Source organism: Lynx rufus, unplaced genomic scaffold (genome assembly GCF_022079265.1).
Source record: "Lynx rufus isolate CCGP_SWC_20201006 ecotype Redwood Valley unplaced genomic scaffold, mLynRuf1.p SCAF_21, whole genome shotgun sequence".
Lineage (NCBI taxonomy): Eukaryota > Metazoa > Chordata > Mammalia > Carnivora > Felidae > Lynx > Lynx rufus.
In genome coordinates this window covers 10766226-10786868 of record NW_025814836.1, presented here as the reverse complement: position 1 = coordinate 10786868, position 20643 = coordinate 10766226, and the positions used below count along the sequence as shown (strand labels likewise).

The following is a 20643-nucleotide window of genomic DNA, read 5'->3' as shown; positions in this document are numbered from 1 at the left end:
GTTCAAATAGGCAAAACCAAACAATAATGTTCGAATTTGAAATACCGGTTCCATTTAGGATATGGGTTTTTCCCAGTCAGGGGTTCCCAGAGTGGCCTTCTGAGGTTCTTTCCTTGAGCCGGGTGGAGAAATTGGTTGAGTGAAATCAGTTGAGTTCCATATTGTCTCCTCTGTAAAATCTTCCCTAATTCCCTGAACAGGTGGTCATTCTGTCTTCTCTGAACAAACATTAGAACAATTATACTGTATTTTTTACATTTTCCAAGGGAAGGAGTCATCTTGGTTTGGTTTGGTTGGTTTGGTTTTTGTTGTTTTGAGTATCTTTGGTGTAGAACCGATGCTCTGGAGACGTTTTCTGGTGGGAGGAATGAACAAGTGCTGGAACTTCAAACATATGAGCCACGGGCTACTGCAGCCCATGCCTGTGCCTTCCCATTGCCTGTTTCTAGTTGAGGACAGAGATACTATCTCCTGTTGTATCTGGAGAGCCAAGATTTGTTGGTACCTGTTTGTCATTAGTCTTGGCAATGAAAAGTCTTGAGACTTAGGTAACCTGGAGGTCAGATAAGGTCAGGCTCCTTAGATTTGGCAACCTGGCAACCACAGGAACAAAGCCACCTCTGCCTTCTGGTGGCTACAGGGGATAAGGCATAACTTCGTGTATTCACAAGGCTTCGCTGTGAATATTTTCCCCACAAGTTTATGGAAGGATCCATCAGAAATCAATTTGCTTTGTAGGGTTTCTTCTCCCACACAAAAATGCTGTGAAACCAAAATACGATAACTCAACAGAGTACTCTTTTTTCCTTTTAATTTTGAAAATTTCAATGAACATGCACTTGGAAAGGGTAATCAAATGAGGATAAATGGAGCTTCCAGAGAAAATTGTGGCGGTCTTGGGAAGGGAAGTTCCTTCAAAGTTTGTCCTTGCTGGAAGTAACTGGCCCTCAGCAGTGCTATAGCTGAGTTCCAACTGATGAGTTTACATTTCTGTGCCAGGCTTTATTAAGGAACCCAGGATAGCATCTGTTCACTTTGAAAAGAATTCTGGCAATTCAGCAGCGTCTTAAGATTTTAAATGTATATTTTGATTAACACATTTTTATTGGCATATATATTCTTTTCCTTTTTTGCTAATACTACTGTGAATGTGTCTTTCTGCAGCTGTGGTGCTCCCATTCAAGTTTCTGAGGTGAAGCTGCTTTCCTTTTCATCGGGGCAACTAACCGTCTTCCTCCCTGCTGAGGTGAAGGCCATAGGGACAGAGAATGATCGCGTCCTGCCTCTGCAAGAGCTGGCCATGAGGAGTCTACATCACACATACCATACTTTCCTTAAAGGTACACGGGGCTTTTCTCTTTTTCTGCCTCTTACTCAGTGAACTTGGAAATTATGTTTTATGCTGCCAAAGTACTTTGGTGTCCATTTTTTTTTTTTATGGGTGGATCCAAATTTACTGTTTTAACCAGTTTTAAATGCCCAGTACAGTGACATGAAATAACATTCACATTGTTGTGCAATGGGACTTTTTTTTAATTAAAAAAAAGTTGTAATTTTATCAATGGTGATCCCTTCAGTACCCCCTGCTGACACAGGAGCATTTGCTAAAATATGGTCTTCAGTCATAAAGGACAGAGGTTAAAAGTTAAACTATGAGGTTTAGGGGCACCTGGGTGGCTCAGTTGGTTAAGCGGCCGACTTCGGCTCAGGTCATGATCTCACGGTTTGTGAGTTCGAGCCCTGTGTCGGGCTCTGTGCTAACAGCTCGGAGCCTGGGGCCTGCTTCAGATTCTGTGTCTCCCTTTCTCTCTGCCCCTTCCCCAGCTCACACTCTGTCTCTCTCTCTCTCTCAAAAATAAATAAAGATTAAAGAAAATTTAATGGAAACCATGTGGTTTAAATGAAGGAAATTGGTATTTGGGAACATGTATCTGGTGGAAGTGAAAAGCCTGGCAGAGACACTTTTCTTTTGTGGGGGAAAAAAAAAATGAAAGGTCTTCTCCTCAACGCAAAGTTGGGTACCTTCCAGCAGAGTGGGTTTTTGCCATGCAGTCTGCTTACATCTGAGAAATTATACACCTGAAGGGGAGGAAATATCAGGAACCTTCGGCACTACCACCACAGCATGTTAACTCTTGGTTTGGAAAGGATTTGGCGGTACATAGATTTCAGAGGTGTTGTGATGTGGGTCTCGGAGACGCTTTGAAAAAGCTGTAGGCCATGTTAAATAAGCTACATTTCAAGTTTTTTAAACTGCTAAATGTTTTGTCTTTGCTTCAAAAAAAAAATCCATACAAAAGCATCTAACATCAGTCAGCCTTCTAGAAATGTCTAATACAAAGTTGAGTTGGTTTTTAATACTAGACAGAAAACTGATAATTATTCACCTATGGGTAAGTTCCATTTTTATAAATGGTTATTGGTAAGTCCAGATAGATCTAAAGGATGATAAGATCATTTGTATTTCCTTCCCAAAGACGAGTCTGTAATTTTTAGGTTTTGCCTCATTGTGACCACTTCTCTTTCTTCTGGATGTTTGCCATCGGTGGGAATCAGTGTGCACTTGTGCTCACGATTGTCTGGGCCACTGGGATGTTTTGCTTTCAACGTTGCTTTTGTATCGCTCAGGCTCAGCCGAGAAGGAGGCCCCCTCTTTATTAATGACAGCTTTATTAATGAAACAGGGAAAAGCTTGGTTTCATTATTTTTTTCTTTGATTTGCTTCCCGCTTTCATTCCTTTCAGTAAATACAATTTAGCTTGAGTAATGCTAAATGCCCAGTCGATTTTGGGAAGAACTTAATGGAAGTCAGTGTTAGTCTTTGGTGCCAGCCCTTTTTTCTTCTTGGTCTCTCACAGAACGTTTTGTAAACCCTCTCTGGGTAAATTAATGCCTTTTTTTTTAATCTTTGTTCTTAAAGAATATTTGGTGTTATTCTTTCCTTGCCTCTGCCTCAGGCCAGCTTTTGTTTGCTCTTAAAAGAGCAAATTTAGGCTTCCTCTTAGTATCAAAAAAAGTTAAAATCTTTCATTTCCAAATAATGCAGTGCCTATCAGATAACAGTTATTTTCAACACGCAATACTTTTTAACTAACCGAGTGGACTGAGTAACAAAGAAACGTATTTCAAGCCCCGTGTAAGGAAATCTGATTTTTTTTTTTGTATTCATGCCTGATTTTCTCTTGTGTTCCAGATTTGAACTTTCTGTCTCCGATCTCGTTACCCAGAAGTCTCCTGGAGCTGCTGCACTGCCCCCTGGGACACTGTCACCGGTGTAGTGAGCCCATGTTTACAATTGTCTACCCCAAGCTCTTCCCCTTGAGAGAGACGCCGATGGCAGGCCTGCACCAGGGGTAATCATGCCTAAGTGGGCACCAGGGCTTACACCTGGGAGAGGGGTGGAGGCCATGCAGGGAAGTATTGTTAAGTCAGCAGCTCTCAAGGTGCCCAGAGTGCTTCCTGAGATACAGCTGAAGGAAACAAAAGCACATTCTCAGCATCACAAGAAAACTGGACTTCCCTCTATTACTTTTTTGGCCGTGTACAGAAGAGTTTTATTGCATATGTTCTTTAGAGTAGCTCATTCTTTGCCAGGAGCCTTTTCCTGCTATTCCGCTATTCACAATAGTCTTTAGGCAATAAGGAATGTCAGAACAAAATATTTGTTATATAATGGGACCAGCCCAGCCTTTCTATTTAATTGGCGTTGCTAACTGAAAGTACATGGCTGAACATTGTGTGTGTGCGTGTGTGTGTGTATGTGTTTCTGTTTTGAATTTCTAACACTTCCAAATGCCATTCTCTTGCCACTCTCTATTTATTGGCGCAGTGCCTTGAATATGCTAAGAATGTTCACCAAGCAAAAACCCCTAAACTGGTGGTTTAAAAAAAGAAAACCAGACAATTAAAATTAGGACATCAAATGAAAAATCCCCCATTAACACAACCTTAGCATATAGATATTCTAAATTTAGGATTTTCTAAATTCACGTTTTTCAAAGTTAAAAAAAAAAGAGAAAGTACTAGAACGCCTCATTTATCCATCCAGTGGTATTTTGGGTTAGTAAGTTTTTCAGAGAACTTGTTACCCCCTATTGAGTGCCAAGAAGCATTTACTTTGTAAGCATTTCTGTAGAAAGAGAGCGAGCCTGGGCGGGGTGCTGAAACTCTCTGAGCCTCAGACTGGGGAGAGAACATCGTGCTGGGTGGGGCTGTCATGAGGATGAGCAGATGATGAAGGTAAAGGCTCTTCAACAAGTGGTAGTTACCTTTACCAGCGGTGTACCCACTCCCTCGCACAACTGCACTTTTACCCCGAATAATCCTGTTTTGTTATACTTCCGGTTCCTGTTTCCACTTTCTGTATTTTTAACGTTTTTTGCTTCGTTGTGCCTGCCCACAAGAAGCCTTCCTCCAAACCTTTCTAAATTTGCTACTTCCAATCCGAAGTGATCACATCACCAAATTTAGTGGGATTCCGTTTAGATTGGAGTTAAAAGGACTGAGTCAGAGTCTGCGTGTATTACTTCCTACACGAATAAAATTAACAAATGAAGTAGCCACAGTGGAGGAGAGCCATAGTTGCATAGGGGCAGGTGCCCGGGCCCTGACTCCAGCTCCTCCGCCCGGAGACCTTGAGCAGAGGACGTAAAATCTCTAAGCTTCAACTTTTCATTAATAAGATGAGCATAATATTAATATCTATTTAATAAGGTCATTGTGAGGATAAATGAGATCATTCATGGAAAGAGCCCAGGCATGTAATAAATACTAAGTAAATGGTAACTATTTTAATCTATTTTTTTTAGCGCAGAGACTTTTAAAAATTTCTCGTATGTGTGTGTTTCTAGCAAATGCTTTTCATGTTAGTAAGATATCATCATAGGATAATCTTAACGAATTCATTAAACTATCGTAAAATCCTTATGCATAGTACAGTGTTGTGTTGTTTTTTTTTTTTATAGAAGACATTTTCTTATTGAAAATATGAAAATGAAAACAATTCTGTATGGTCAGGATACCCTGTCAGTAGCTGATAAAATTCTGAATACCTTTTTCAAAAAGATAAACTTTCTTTTTACCATGGCAATTAACTTGTGAAAGTAAATTAGATCCTTCAAAAGGAGACATTTTTTGTGTGTGTTATCTTTATATGAGATTTGGGGAATTTATTCAGCATTTGAATGTTTTATTGACTGTTACTTATTTCTCTTCTACAACCTAGAATGTCAGTGTGAATAATCTTATATTGTTTCGGGACATAAAATATAATAGTATTAGTTTCACAAAATGAATATATCCAGTACATAGGACTTAAGCAGTGCCCGTTTGTTGAGCAAAGCCAGAAGTGCCTGTGTTTATAGCAAAGATGAAATGCCAAGACATAAACATGGCTTTCTGTGGTAAGTTAATGCTAGGGTTGAAATTGAGAGTTTGTGGCTTTCATTCGGTCCACCAGACTTTGCTCCTTCCCATGTTGCTATGGAGATTGTATTAAAAGCATTGACTTCAGTTTCTATCATAGTCTTTAAAGTACTTTCTTTTGTAACTGAAAACCAACTACTTGAATCTCAGTAGCTTACTGCTGAAAATAAAATCAATATTTTTAATATCATAAACTAACTCTACAAGGTCTTGATAATATTATTTTTAAGTTTTATAATATATTCAGTTCAGTTGGCTTTGCTTGTTGTAAATAATACATTGTATCAGCCAATACCTAAATCATTGTGGACATCTGGCATCATTTTAAAAGAACATATTGGATATTCTTCTAAAATACCAAGTCCCATACAAGTGTTAGTTTCAACCTAAATTTAATACCGAGTGAAACAAAAAGAAATTATAGTATTTTTAATAAACAATAGATTCCCAAACCTTCAAATATCAATAAAACAGAAGAATGGCTAGCATATTCATGATTTTTGAATCCTTATAGCACATTTTCTTTCCTAAAACTTACTGTTCACTTATTAAAATGGAGAACATCAGCATAGAGGGTTATTTATTATTATAACAACGTGTCTGGCTTTTCCCCATGCATGCGTGATTTATACAAGTTCTGTATTTTCCAATAGGAAATCAGGTCACCCAAGGTTTTTCAGGGCTATATATTAATTTGCTAGGAATGCCACAACATTTAAAATGCCACAAAACTGGGTGACTTAAATAATAGGATATCCATTGTCTCACAGCTCTGAAGGCTGGAAGTCTGAAATCGGCATGTTGGCGGGGTAGTTCCTTGTGACGGTTGTGAGGGAAGGGTCTGTTCCAGGCATCTCTCCTTGGCTTGGAGATAGAAGCCTGTCTTCTCCCTGTGTTTTTACATCATCTTCTCTCTATGTCTGTCTTGCTCTGTGTCTAAACAAACTTCCCCTTTTTGTAAGGACCCCAGTGATATTGCATTAGGGCCCACTCTGGTGGGCTTTAATCCTCCCTTAACTAATTATACCTGAAGTGATCCTGTTTCCAAATAATGTCACTGCATTACTCTGCTCAGGCCGCCATAACAAAATACCATAACTCACTGACTTGAACAACAGAAATTTATTTCCTCACAGTTCTTAGGCTGGAAGTCTGAAATCAGGGTGCACATGGTCAGGTTGTAGGGGAGAGTTTTTTTCTTGGTTTGCAGATGGCCACTTTTTTGCTGCCTCACATGGCAGAGAGCTTGTGAGCACATGCACACAGGCTCTCTGGTGTCTCTTCTTTTTATAAGGGTGCTAATCCCGTTATGAGTGCCCCATCCTCATGACCTCATCTAAACCTACTATCTCCAGAAGGACCTAAGTGCAAATACCCATCACATTAGAGGTCAGGGCTTCATCACATGAATTTGGGAGGACATACTTCAACCCATAACAATCCGTTCCAAAAATTCATGTTCTTCTCACATGCAAAATAAATTCACCCTATCCCAACACCCCCCAAATCCTAACCCATTCCAACATCAACTTGTAAGTTAAAAAAATCTCATCTTTTTTTTTTAAATGTTTTATTTATTTTTGAGAGAGAGAGAGAGAGAGAGAGAGAAGTGGGGGAAGGGCAGAGAGAGTGAGATAGAGAATTCCAAGCAGGCTCCAAGCTGTCAGTGGCTCGATTCCACAAACCGTGAGATCATGACCTGAGCCGAAGTTGGACACTTACTTGATTGTTCAGACGCCCGAGTTCAAAATCTCCTTTTAAATATCTAAATCAGGTAAGGGTAAAACTTGGGTATAATTCTTCCTGGGGCAGGACTCCTCTCCAGTTATAAACCATATAAAAACCATATAAAAATATGTTTAATTATTAAAACATTAGTAGACCAGGGGCGCCTGGGTGGCTCAGTTGGTTGGGCATACGACTTCAACTCAGGTCATGATCTTACAGTCTGTGAGTTTGAGCCCTGCATCAGGCTCTGTGCTGACAGCTTGGAGCCTGGAGCCTGGAGCCTTCTCTGAATTCTGTGTCTCCCTCTTTCACTGCCCCTCCCCGCTTTCACTGTGTGTGTGTCCTCTCTCAAAAATAAAAACATAAAAGAAATTAAAAAAAAATTGTTAGACCAGTTATTTATTTTTATTTTGGTGGGGGACAAAGTATGTCTATTCAATTCATACATGATCATAGAAGCAAAATTAGAAAACACAATTCTGGGGGCACTTGGGTGGCTCAGTGGGTTAAGTGTCCGACTTCGGCTCAGGTCATGATCTCGCGGTCCGTGAGTTTAAGCCCTGCGTCGGGCTCTGTGCTGACAGCTCGAGCCTGGAGCCTGTTTCGAATTCTGTGTCTCCCTCTCTCTCTGACCCTCCCCCGTTCATGCTCTGTCTCTCTCTGTTTCAAAAATAAATAAACGTTAAAAAAAATTTTTTTAAAGAAAATACAATTCTGCAAAAGGAAACTGAAGAACTTCAACCAGAAATGACCATTGGTAATAGGTTAAAGTAGAATCTCTCTAAATTGACTTTTTTTTTAAGTTTATTTATTTATTTTTGTGAGAGAGGGACAGAGAGAACATGTTCACACAAGCAGGGGAGAGACAGAGAGAAAGGAAGAAAGAGAGAATCCCAAGAAGGTTCTGCGTTGTCAGCACAGAGCCCAAGGCAGGGTTCGATCCCACAAACTGTGACATCATGACCTGAGCCAAAATCAAGAGTCAGATGCTTAACTGACTGAGTCACCTGGGCACCCGTCTCTAAATTGACTTCTCAACCAAGGATCCATTGAATCAGATTATTGGTGCTCTTTATATCCTTTTTTTAAAAATTGTATTAAGAACATTTAAACATGAGATCTACCTTCTTAACAAATTTTCAAGTGCATAGTACAATAGTATTAACCACAGGCACCACATTCAGCAGCAGCTCTCTAGAACTTGTTCAGTTTGCATAACTGAAGCTGACAACAACTCCCATTTCTTCCTCCCCTTCTCCAGCTTCTGGCAACCACCATTCTACTCTCTGCTTCTATGAGTTTACTTTTTTAGATACCTCGTGTAAGTGAAATCCTGTCCTCCTGGGGCTGGCTTATTTCACTTCGCATAATGTCTTCCAGGTTTGTTTGTGTCATTGCATATGCCAGGACATCCTTCTTTTTTTTAGTCTAAGTGATATTCCATCCTTATGGGATGCCTGGGTGGCACAGTCAGTTGAGCATCCGACTCTTGATCTCGTGGTTCATGGGATCGAGCCCCACGTCGGGCTCTGCGCAGAACCTGCTTGTGATTCTCTCTCTCCCTCTCTCTCTCTCTGCCCTTCCCCGCTTGTGAATGCTCTCTCTCAAAATAAGTAAATAAAATATTAAAAATAAATTATTTAAAAAAATATTCATCCCATATTTCTACCAGATTGTCTTTATCTGTTCACCCATCAGCGGACATTAAGGTTGTTTTCATATCTAGGATATTGTGAATAATGCCGTCATGAACATGGAGTGCAGGTATTTCCTTGAGACTCTGATTTCTTTTGGTTACATACTCAGAGTGGGATTTCTGGATCATATGACAGTTATATTTTAATTTTTTTGAGGAGCTGCTGTACTATTTTCCATAACAGCTGCAGCATTTTACATTCCCACCAAAAGTATACAAGGATTCCCATTTCTGGGGCGCCTGGGTGGCGCAGTCGGCTAAGCGTCCGACTTCAGCCAGGTCACGATCTCGCGGTCCGTGAGTTCGAGCCCCGCGTCGGGCTCTGGGCTGATGGCTCAGAGCCTGGAGCCTGTTTCCGATTCTGTGTCTCCCTCTCTCTCTGCCCCTCCCCCGTTCATGCTCTGTCTCTCTCTGTCCCAAAAATAAATAAACGTTGAAAAAAAAAATTAAAAAAAAAAAAAAAAGGATTCCCATTTCTCTGTATCTTTGCCAATACATTATTTTTTGTTTGGTTGTTTCATTTGTTGTTTTTACAATAGCGATCCTAATAGGTATGAGGTGATGCCTCACTGTGGTTTGATGTGTATTTCCTTGATGATGAATGATGTTGAGAACCTTTTCATGGGCCTGTTGGCCACTTGTATGTCTTTGGAGAGATGTCTATGTAAGTCCTTTGCCCATTTCTAAATCAGATTATTTGTTTATTGCTATTGAGTTATAGGAATTCCTTATATATTTTGGATATTAACCCATCATCAAGTAGTGGGATTCTCAAATATTTTTTTCCCATTTTATAAGTTGCTTTTTCCTTTTGTTTCCTTCTGCTTTGGGGAAGCTTTTTAGTTTGAAGTAGTCCTGCTCACCTGTTTTTGCTTTTGTTGCTGTGCTACTCGTGTCATGTTCAAGAATTCATTGTAGGAGTGCCTGGGTGGCTCAGTCAGTTTAGCCAACTCTTGGTTTCAGCTCAGGTCATGATCTCGTGATTTTGTGAGTTTGAGCCTCACGTTGGGCTCTGTGCCGACAGCACAGAGCCTGCTTGGGATTTTCTCTCTCCCTCCCACTCTGCCCCTTCCCCATTCATGCTGTCTCTGTGTCTCTCAAAAATAAATGAATGAACTTTAAAAAAAAAAAAAAAAGAATTCATTGTCAAGACCAGTGTTAATTAAGAAGCTTTCTCCCAATGTTTTCTTCTAGTTTTATAGTCTCAGGTCTTACATATAAGTCTTTAATCTATTTTGAGTAGATCTTTTTATGTATGGTGTAAGATAAGGTTTCTACTCTCAGTTTCATTCCTTTTGCATGTGGATATCCAATTTCCCAGCACCATTTTTTGAAGAGACTCTTTTTCCCATTGTATATTCTTGGCTTCCTTGTGGAAGATCAGTTAACAGTTTTGTGTGGGTCTGTTTCTAGGCTCTGTGTTCTGTTCCATTTGTGTATCTGTCTTTATGCCAATACCATACTGTTCTGATTACTGTAGCTTTGTAAAATATTTTGCAGTCAGGAAATGGGATGCCTCTAGCTTTGTTCTTTCTCAAGATTTGCTTGGCTCTGTGGGATCTTCTGTTGGCTCCAGGTGAGTCTTAGGAATTTTTTTTTCTCTTCTTGTTAAAAATGCTATTGGAGTTAGTTCCAAATAGCTCAGAGTAACTCATCCACTCATTTATTAATGTGTCCAGTTAGCAGATATGCAGCGAGCATTCCCCGCAAGCAGAGCACTGTGGGAGGTAATGACACCCTGGCTTCAGTCAGCTGCTTTCAAGCTCTGATGTAGAGTTTGGTTTTCTTCAGGAATTCTCCTTGGTCTTTTAGGCCAGAGCGATTACGTGAGAGGGCCAGATGTCCTGGTGACGGATGTGCCTTGGGATAGAGGCCTGTGAGAGGCGTGCAGAACTCATTGTCTTATGGCTTCCCTCATCTTTCAGGACAACTTAATACTCTCTTCTCCACTCACTGTAATTTCACTCACTGTAGTTTATCTCTAAATGATCTCTCCTAATTCTTATATGGTTAACTCACTTACGAAATGTTTCTCATTACCTTATCCTTGCTTTTTATGGCTATTACTTTCTTCTGTGAAACCAGTTAACATCAGTAATACTGACATTATTTGCTTACTTGTATTTAGGATTTTTTTTTTCTTTTAGCCAAAGCCTATTCATTGACCGGCACCCTCTTAAGGTGACTTAGGAAACTTTGCGCAGGTCAAATACTCTTCAACAAATTAAGTAAATTGTTCTTCACTGTTTTTTCCTACTCGTATCACTCAGTTATTGTGCGCTGACCTCTGCAATGTGCCAAACTCTGTATTAGGTACCGGGGATTCAGCCCTGACCACACCACCTGATAACTTCTTTTCACATACATATATTTCACCCCTGACGTCCTAGGGCATGGACTGATCAAATAGAGAAACCAGTATGTCATATTTAAGCCTCTAGGTCTGCACGTAGGATCTTCCCATGAGAAACCGTCACCGTTAACATAAGTGAACAAGCAGATACAATATGTTATGAGATAATTCTCCCTTAATTTGTGTATGAGTTTGGGATGTCATCTGATCAACTCTGTCTAATAAATATTGTTTTTCTTCTGGCTTGAATTTCTGTATGAGTCAAGGATATGCTTTTTGCTTTTTGTTTCTAATCAGGAGACACGTTTGCAAAGAAGATACCATATTTCTTATGTTTTTTTGGGGGCTCCAGAATGTGCCAACCACATTGTGATTTTTTTTTTTTAAGAATAGTGTATTTCTGTATTTTAAAACTAAGCTGAAATGCTCTTTCTCCTGTCTTGCCTATAAATAAGAGATTCTAAAGCAACAAATGTCATGTCTGATGTTCTTTGTAGAATGTACTAACCTCCTTTTCCTAACTATAGAGTTTATTGCTTAGCTCAGAATTTCTCCCTTAAAACTGTCACATCCCTGGTGCCACAGCTTAGGAATTTTAAAGGATCAAACCAGCACAAATCCATTCTTAAGGCAGTAGATTTGGTGTACTTGTAACAACTTAGATCATTAATGCAACAAGCAGATACAATATGTTGTTAGAATCTCCCACAAGTCATAAGTCCACACAGTTGGATTTTTTGTAGCACAACTATGGCACCTCCAGGTTACCCACCCCACCCTTGAGCATCATAAGGAGTTAATAATGATCAGTGGGCATTATGCTTCAGTAAGTAAAAAACAACAAAACAACAACAAAACACATTTTTATGGAGTTGGATTTTTTTGCTTACAGCCTTTATTTTTAAAAATCCAGCGGCATGAAATGTATTGTTTCTATGAATGATTTTCATGTAGCATAATTTTTTTTTTTTAAAGTCAGGAGAGTTAAGTTTAGTTAGCTGATCCTCACAAATCCACTTATCATACTTAAGATCATTTTGTGTCTGAGTTTCATTTCAATTGTGATTTATATACATGTATACATGCTGGTGTGTGTGAAGCAAATTATCTGAAGTAGGGTTCTAACCAACTTTAATTTTTTTTTAGTTAAGGTAATACAGAGTATCCAATGACTTAAAATTTATATAGTTTCCTGAATTAAGAAAATCTCGAAAGTGATGCTTGCCATTCATTTTCATATGAGTGTAATTTGCAAAGCAGAAGGTTTTGATTTTGATGGAGTCAAATTTATCCATTTTAATTTTATAGTTAGTGCTTTTTATGTCCTAAGAAGTCTTTACCTACCCCAGGGTCATAACGATGTTCTCTTTTCCATTGATCTGTGTCTGTCTCTCAGTCAATGCCAAACTGTGTTGATTCTGTAGTTATATATTAGCACTTAATATCAGATAAAGTGATACTTCTACTTTGTTATTCTTTTTCAAAATTCTGTTAATTCTTCTAGGGCCTCTGCATTTCCATATAAATTTTAGAAAAAGCTTATCTTTGTCTCAAAAAAAAAAAAAACCCTTGTGCTGGATTTTGAAAAGAATTGCATTCAATCTATAGATCAACTTGGAGAGAATTAACATCTTTGCGACGTTGAGTCTTCCGGTGTGTGAATCCTGTGTCTTTCCATTTTTTTAAGTAGTCTTTTATTTCTTTCATCAATATTTAATAACTTGCAGCATAGAAGTCCTTAAATGTTTTGTTAAATTTATACGCAAGTGTCCCACTTTCTTTATGTGACTATAAATGATATTATACTTTTAAATTCCACTTTCCATGTGTTCATTGTTAGTATGTGGAAATGTGATTCATTTTTGTATTTCAGTCTTATGTGCCTGCAGCATTGCTGAACTTGCTTAAAGGTCTAGGAGTACATTTTGTAGATGCTTTGGTGTTTTCTATGTAGACAATCGTGTCATCTGAAAGTAGAAATAGTTTTATATCTCCACGTTCCATTCTCTGTGCCTTTTATTTCTTTTTCTTGCCTTACTGCAGTGGTTAAAACTTCAAGTACTGTGTTGATTAAGGTGTTGAAAGTACACATCCCTTATAGAGTATGAAGTTAGCAGTAGGTTTTTTGTAGATTCTAATTACCAGATTGAGAAAGATCCCCTCTATTCCTGTTTGCTGAGGCTTTTTATCATTAGTGGAGATTTTTCAAATGCTTTTTTCTGAGTCCATTGATATCATACAATTTTTTTTTCATTCACCTGCTGACATGATTGATGAAATTGATTTTCAAATATTAAACCAACCTTACATACCCAGAATAACCCCCACCTGACAATGGTGTATAGCTCTTTTTATACTTTTCTGTATTAGTTCAATACTTTGTTGAAGATTTTTCTATCTGTATTCATGAGAGAGATGGTCTATAGTTTTCTGGTTTTAAACTCTCTGGCTTTAGAGTCAGAGTAATTACTGGCCTTATAAAATGAGTTGGGAAGTGTTCTTCCTTTTCTGTTTTTCTGCAAGAGACTGTAAAAATTCCTCTTAGCTCTTCTTTAAATGTTTGATAGAATTCTCCAGTGAAATTGTCTGGACCTGGAGATTTATTTTCTTTTTTTAATTACGAAGTCAATTTTTAATAGTTACAGTCCTTTTCAGGTTGGCTATTTCATCTTGGTTGAGTGTTGGTAGTTTGTAGTTTTCAAGGAATCCATCTACTCTCAGCTTATTCTCATCTTTTTAATGGCTTCAGGATTTGTACTGATAACACCTGTTTCATTTCTTATATTAAGAGAGCCTTCTGTCTATCTTTGTTAGTCTTGCTAAAGATGTATCCATTTTATTGATCTTCTTAATCCTAGTGAAATTGTTGATTTCACTGATTTATTATTGCTTCATTCTGCTTGCTTTGGGTTTACTTTGCCTTTGGGGGATGGGATTGGAGTAGAAGCTCAGATCATTGATTTGAGAACTTTCCTTTTTAACATAAGCATTATGTACCATACATTTCTCTCTCAGCACTGCTTTCCCATGCCTCAAAATTTTTGATATGTTGTCTTTTCATTTTCATTCAGTTCATGTAAGTTTCTATTTGAGATTGCCTCTTTAATCCATGGGAAAGTAGTCATTTGACCCATAGGTCAAGGAAGGTCAAAGAACTGTGTTCTTTTATATCCACATTTGGAAATCTTCCTGTTGTCTTTCCGTTATGGATTTCTAATTTGATTCCATTTGGATAGAGAACATGCTCTGTGATTTTTACTTACTTTAGATTGTTCTTCATAAATTGTTCTTTTTTTTAGGATTTTTATTTTATTTTTTTAATATTAAACTTATTGTCAAATTGGTTTCTATACAACCCAGTGCTCATCCCAACAGGTGCCCTCCTCAATGCCCATCACCCACCCTCCCCTCCCTCCCACCCCCCATCAACCCTCAGTTTATTCTCAGTTTTTAAGAGTCTCTTATGGTTTGGCTCCTTCCCTCTCTAACCTTTTTTTTTTTTTTCCCTTCCCCTCCCCATGGTTTTCTGTTAAGTTTCTCAGGATCCACATATGAGTGAAAACATATGGTATCTGTCTTTCTCTGTATGACTTATTTCACTTAGCATAACACTCTCCAGTTCCATCCACGTTGCTACAAAAGGCCACATTTCATTGTTTCTCATTGCCATGTAATACTCGATTGTGTACATAAACCACAATTTCTTCATTCATCAGTTGATGGACATTTAGGCTCTTTCCATAATTTGGCTATTGTTGAAAGTGCTGCTGTAAACATTGGGGTACAAGTGCCCCTACGCATCAGCACTCCTGTATCCCTTGGGTAAATTCCTAGCAGTGCTATTGCTGGGTCATAGGGTAGATCTATTTTTAATTTTTTGAGGAACCTCTACACTGTTTTCCAGAGCGGCTGCACCAGTTTGCATTCCCACCAACAGTGCAAGAGGGTTCCCGTTTCTCCACATCCTCACCAGCATCTATAGTCTCCTGATTTGTTCATTTTAGCCACTCTGACTGGCGTGAGGTGATATCTCAATGTGGTTTTGATTTGTATTTCCCTGATGAGGAGTGATGTTGAGCATCTTTTCATGTGCCTGTTGGCCCTCTGGATGTCTTCTTTAGACAAGTGTCTATTCATGTTTTCTGCCCATTTCTTCACTGGATTATTTGTTTTTCGGGTGTGGAGTTTGGTGAGTTCTTCTTTATAGAATTTGGATACTAGCCCTTTGTCCGATATATCATTTGCAAATATCTTTTCCCATTCCGTCGGTTGCCTTTTAGTTTTGTTGATTGTTTCCTTTGCAGTGCAGAAGCTTTTTATCTTCATGAGGTCCCAATAGTTCATTTTTGCTTTTAATTCCCTTGCCTTTGGAGATGTGTCAAGTAAGAAATTGCTGCGGCTGAGGTCAGAGAGGTTTTTTCCTGCTTTCTCCTCTAGGGTTTTGATGGTTTCCTGTCTCACATTCAGGTCCTTTTTCCATTTTGAGTTTATTTTTGTGAATGGTGTAAGAAAGAGGTCTAGTTTCATTCTTCTGCATGTTGCTGTCCAGTTCTCCCTGAACCATTTGTTAAAAAGACTTTTTAGCATTGGATACTCTTTCCTGCTTTGTCAAAGATTAGTTGGCCATACTTTTGTGGGTCCAATTCTGGAGCCTCTATTCTATTCCATTGGTCTATGTGTCTGTTTTTGTGCCAATACCATGCTGTCTTGATGACTGCAGCTTTGTAGTAGAGGCTAAAGTCTGGGATTGTGATGCCTCCCGCTTGGTCTTCTTCTTCTTCAATATTACTTTGGCTATTCAGGGTCTTTTGTGGTTCCATACAAATTTTAGGATTGCTTGTTCTAGCTTCAAGAAGAATGCTGGTGCAATTTTGATTGGGATTGCATTGAATGCGTAGATCGCTTTGGGTAGTATTGACGTTTTAACAATATTTATTCTTCCAATCCATGAGCACAGAATGTTTTTCCATTTCTTTATATCTTCCTCAATAAATTGTTCTTCATTCTATGACTTCATGATGGAAGCTCAGGTTATTGATTTTAGAGCCTTCTTCTTTTCTAATACATGTGTTTAGTGTGCTGTGAGCTTCCCTTTAATACTGCTTCTGCTGCTTCCCACAACTTTTTGATTAGTTGTATTTCATTTTCACTCAGCTCAAAATATTTTTTTAGGTTTATTTATTTTGAGGGAGAGCACACGTGAGCAAGCAGAGGAGGGGCAGAGAGAGGGAGAGAGAATTCTGACATGGGTCTGAAACCCACAAGGCATAACCTGAGCCAAAATCAAGAGTCACACGTTTAACCTACTGAGCCACCCATGCTCCCCCACTACAAAATATTTTAATTTCTTTAGAGACCTGTTCTTCCACCCATGTATTATTTAGAATTTAATTTTTAAAATTTCAAATATTTGGGGATTTTCCATATGTCTTTCTGTTACTGATTTCTAGTTTAATTTCCAGTTGTGGTCTGAGACCAAAGTTTGTTTGATTTCTCTTCCTTTAAATTTTTTTATGGTGCAGTTTTATGTCCTAGAATGTGGTTTGTCTTGAATAATATTACACATGAGCTTGAGATGAGTGTGTATGAATGTGTATTTTTCTGTTGTTGGATGGAGTATCTGTAAGTGTCAATTAGGTCCAGTTGATTAATGATAACTAACAACTGTATTCTCTCTGATGTTCTGTTTTCTGGATCTATCAACTACTTAAAGAGCTCTAATAGTGGATTTGTCTGTTTCTTACACTTCTATCATTTTGTGCCTTACATGTTTTGATGCTCTGTTATTAGGTTCATACACATTTTACATTGTTATGTCTTTTTGGAGAATTAACACCTGTATCATGATGTCATGCCCCTCCTTATGTCTGACACTTTTCTTTGTCCTGAATTGAAGTCCACGTCATCTGAAATTGATATAGGTATTAACATGCTTTATCTTTTCCCATCTCTTTACCCTTAACCTGTCTGCCTCTGTATCTTTAAAGTCGGTTTTTTGTACACATTATATATTTGGGCCTAGTTTTTTCATCTGCTTATAGAGTCTCTTTTAATTGGTATATTTAGGTGATTTAAATTTAAAGTGATTATTGATTTAGTTAGATTAATATCTATTGTGTTTATAATTATTTTCTATTTTTTACATTCTTATTTCTTTTCCTCCCTCTTTTTCTGCCTGCTCTGGTTTTAATTGAGCATTTTACATGATTCTATTTTATCTCCTCTATTAGCATACCCATTATAGTCCTTTTTCAAAATGTGTAATGGTTTCCTTAGAGTTTACAATATGTATTTTTTTCACTAATTTAAGTCCATCTTCAAATGACTCTATATTACTCAATGTGTAATAAAGGTGTCTTGTGACAGAATATCCCACATTCCTCCCTGTCATCCCTTACAGAATTGCTGCCCTTCGGGTCAACATCCATCTGTTGTAGTCACACACTACATTGCTACCCTCATTACTTTAAGCAAGTTATACTTTAGTTCAATTGAAAATTAGAAAACTATTTTACTTTACCTTTATTCATGCCTTCTCCAGCAGCCTTCCTGTTTTTATTTAGATCTGAGTTCTGTTGTTTTCCTCCTGGCAATGAATTTTCCTCAGTTATCAGTTTGTCTGAAAAAATCTTTATTCTCCTTTACTTTTGAAGGATAATTTTACTGGGTATAGAATTCTAAGTCAGTGATTTTTTTTTTCTTTGAGCACACTAAATATTTTCCTCCGCTCTTTTCTTGCTTGCATGCTTTCTAATATGTCCACTGTAGTTCATATGCTTGTTCTTCTATAGGTAAGAGTTTTTTCCCACTGTGGCTCTTTTGAAAATTTTCTTTTTCTTTTTTTCTAGTTTGAGTATGATATGCCTGTGTGTCTTTTGGGGGTTGTTTTGTTCTGTTTTTGATATTTATCCTGCTTGGTGCTCTTACACTACTGGATCTGTTACTAATTTTGTAAACTTCTTAACCATTATCACTTCAAATATTTCTTTACCTTTCTCTCCTTCTCCTTGTGGTATTCTAATTATGCATATGTTGCACCTTTAGAAATTGTCCCACAGATTTTAGATTTTCTTTTCTATTTTTTAAAATTCTCTGAAAATTCCAACATCTTTGTCATATCTGGCTCTGGTTCTGATGTTCTGTTTGTCTCTTCAACATGTGCTTTTTCTTGCCTTATGTCTTCTAATTTTTTGTCAGACATATTGTATTAGGTAAAAAAGAACTGAGGTAAGTAGGCATTTAGCGTGAGATTTTATGTTAATCTGGCTGGGAGTTGGGCTGTGTCTAATATTTGCTATGGTTGTAGGCATCAGAGGCTTCAAATTCAAATTCCTAGTTTGCTTGTTTTAGTCTCCTAACTTGACATTGGACTTCCCTGTGTACTCTTAAGAGAGTCAGCATCTTGCAGCTGTTTTATCTGTAATCCACTGTTCTTTTTAATTTTTTTTTAAATTTATTTGAGAGAGCGAGTACGATTCAGGGAGAGGGGCAGAGGGAGAGAGCAAGAATCTCAAGCAGGCTCCACACTGAGTGTGGAGCTCAGCTCTGACACAGGGCTCAATCCCACGACCCTGGGATCATGACCTGAGCTGAAGTCAAGAGTCAGATGCTCAACCAACTAAGCCACCCAGGGCCCCTATTCTTATGCTGGAAACCAGTTACTCTGGTGGTATGGTGTGAGAAAGGAAAGTGTTCTGAAGTTTTATGATTATATCTAAGTATTAAAGTGGGCCTGTATTTCTAGGCTATGACTTTAACAAGTTTTTCTTATGTCTCATAGCTTGTTTTTTCCACTGAGGTGGTATGGGCAGGCTAGAGGGGGCTGGAATGGCAACAGTGCCCTTCCCAAGCTAGGATAAGGTTCTGGTAAACTCTTTTCCTCTGGAAAGCAGTCCTTTGTTCTCGACGATGTTCTGGGTGTGACACATGAAAACTACTTCTTTCCTGCTCTTGACTGAGTTACAAGGGGATTTTTTTTTTTAATTTTTACTATGACAGCCTATAGAATTTCTGTAGGTAAAACCCAAGAATATGTGTGACAATCCTAAGATTGCAGCCCCAGCATTATATGATTCTCAGGCTAGCCTGCGCTCAGCCTCCAGAAGTTCTAATGTCTTCTGTCCAGGCGAGCAAATCCAGGTGTGACTCTCCAGATTCATCCATCTCTCCAGACTCTGAGGTTGCTCTTTACCCTACACCCTCAGTCCCCTGGTGGCCAGAAGAAAAGTTGTTGGTTTTCAGTTTATTCAGCTTGTTCTTATATGCCTAGGAGTGACGACTTCTAGGCTACTTACCAGAGATGAAACTACATGTGTCCTCTGTACATTACAGTTATTTTCAAATTTGTTGAGGTGTGTTTTATAGTTAAGGATACTGTCTATCCATGGACATTTGGTGGTGGAAGGGGAGAGTATTCTGTTTTTGGGTGGAATGTTCTATATACCTCAATTAGATTCTTTGGTCAGTTGAGTTGTTTGGTTTTTCTGTACTTTTGCTGATTGCCTAGTAGCTCTGTCATTTGCTGAAAGCAAGATGGTGAAGTATCCCCTCTAATTGTGGATTTGTCTATTTCTCCTTTCAGTGCTGTTATTTTTAAGACTAATGAGATGATTCACATATCATACAATTCGCCTGTTTAAAGTGTACAGTTCAGTGTGGATTTTACTATATTCATGGATATGTGCAGCTAGCACCACAGTCAGTTTTAGAACATTTTTCTTATCCTACAAGAAACCTTGTACCTTTCGGCTGTCACCTCTGTACTCCCCCATACCCAGCGTGAAGCAACCACTTACTTTCTTCCTCTGTAGATTTCTCTGCCCCAGTCCTTTGGCTAGGGGGAACAAGCTTTTCTTGGCATTTTTTTTTTTTAAACCTATGCCTGTTGGTGGTTCTGGGTTTCTACGAGCATCCTATCTAGCTATATGGGAAGCAGTAAGAAAACCTAGGAAACCCACTGCTGCCATGTTGCCCCTCAAGTCCCAAGGTCCATAGACTGTCTACCTTCAGTCTATCTTTTAGAGTCTTCCTATGCTTGTTTGTTGTGTTATGGACAGTTTGTTGTGCTTTAATTGTAAGAGGATGGATCCAGAAGGACTGGACTGTTCTATCTTGGCAGAACCAAAAGTCCCCAACCAAATATATTTTGTCACTAAAATCCAAAGGGACCCACAGGGAGTATCTATTACTTCATAGTGTAGTTCCAGATGTAAGTCTTCTGAAACTTTACCAATGCAGTAGACACCTGACCTCCTGGAGGATTTCTGTCTCACCTCTAGTACATGTGTCATATTAAGTATCACGTGTGCTTGCTACTTCCAGTTTGTATTCCCCTCATCAATACAAACTGTAATGTCTTGGTGAAAGGAATGCCTTCTGGCGCTCCCACAGGTTTTCAGGAGGTGGCTGAGCAAGGGGCACCACATGGGATCCACTTTAGAGT

General features: G+C 38.5%; 1 protein-coding gene across 3 annotated transcripts in view; it reads left to right on the top strand.

Moving 5' to 3' along the window:
- Positions 1-20643, top strand: part of LRRC28 (leucine rich repeat containing 28) — a 152215-nt gene that overhangs the window by 127684 nt on the left and 3888 nt on the right. For all 3 annotated transcript variants that reach the window (XM_047086715.1, XM_047086716.1, XM_047086714.1), the window contains 2 exons: positions 1165-1340; positions 3194-3353. In XM_047086715.1, the coding sequence (XP_046942671.1) occupies positions 1165-1340; positions 3194-3353 (336 nt within the window). The remainder of the gene's footprint in view (positions 1-1164; positions 1341-3193; positions 3354-20643) is intronic.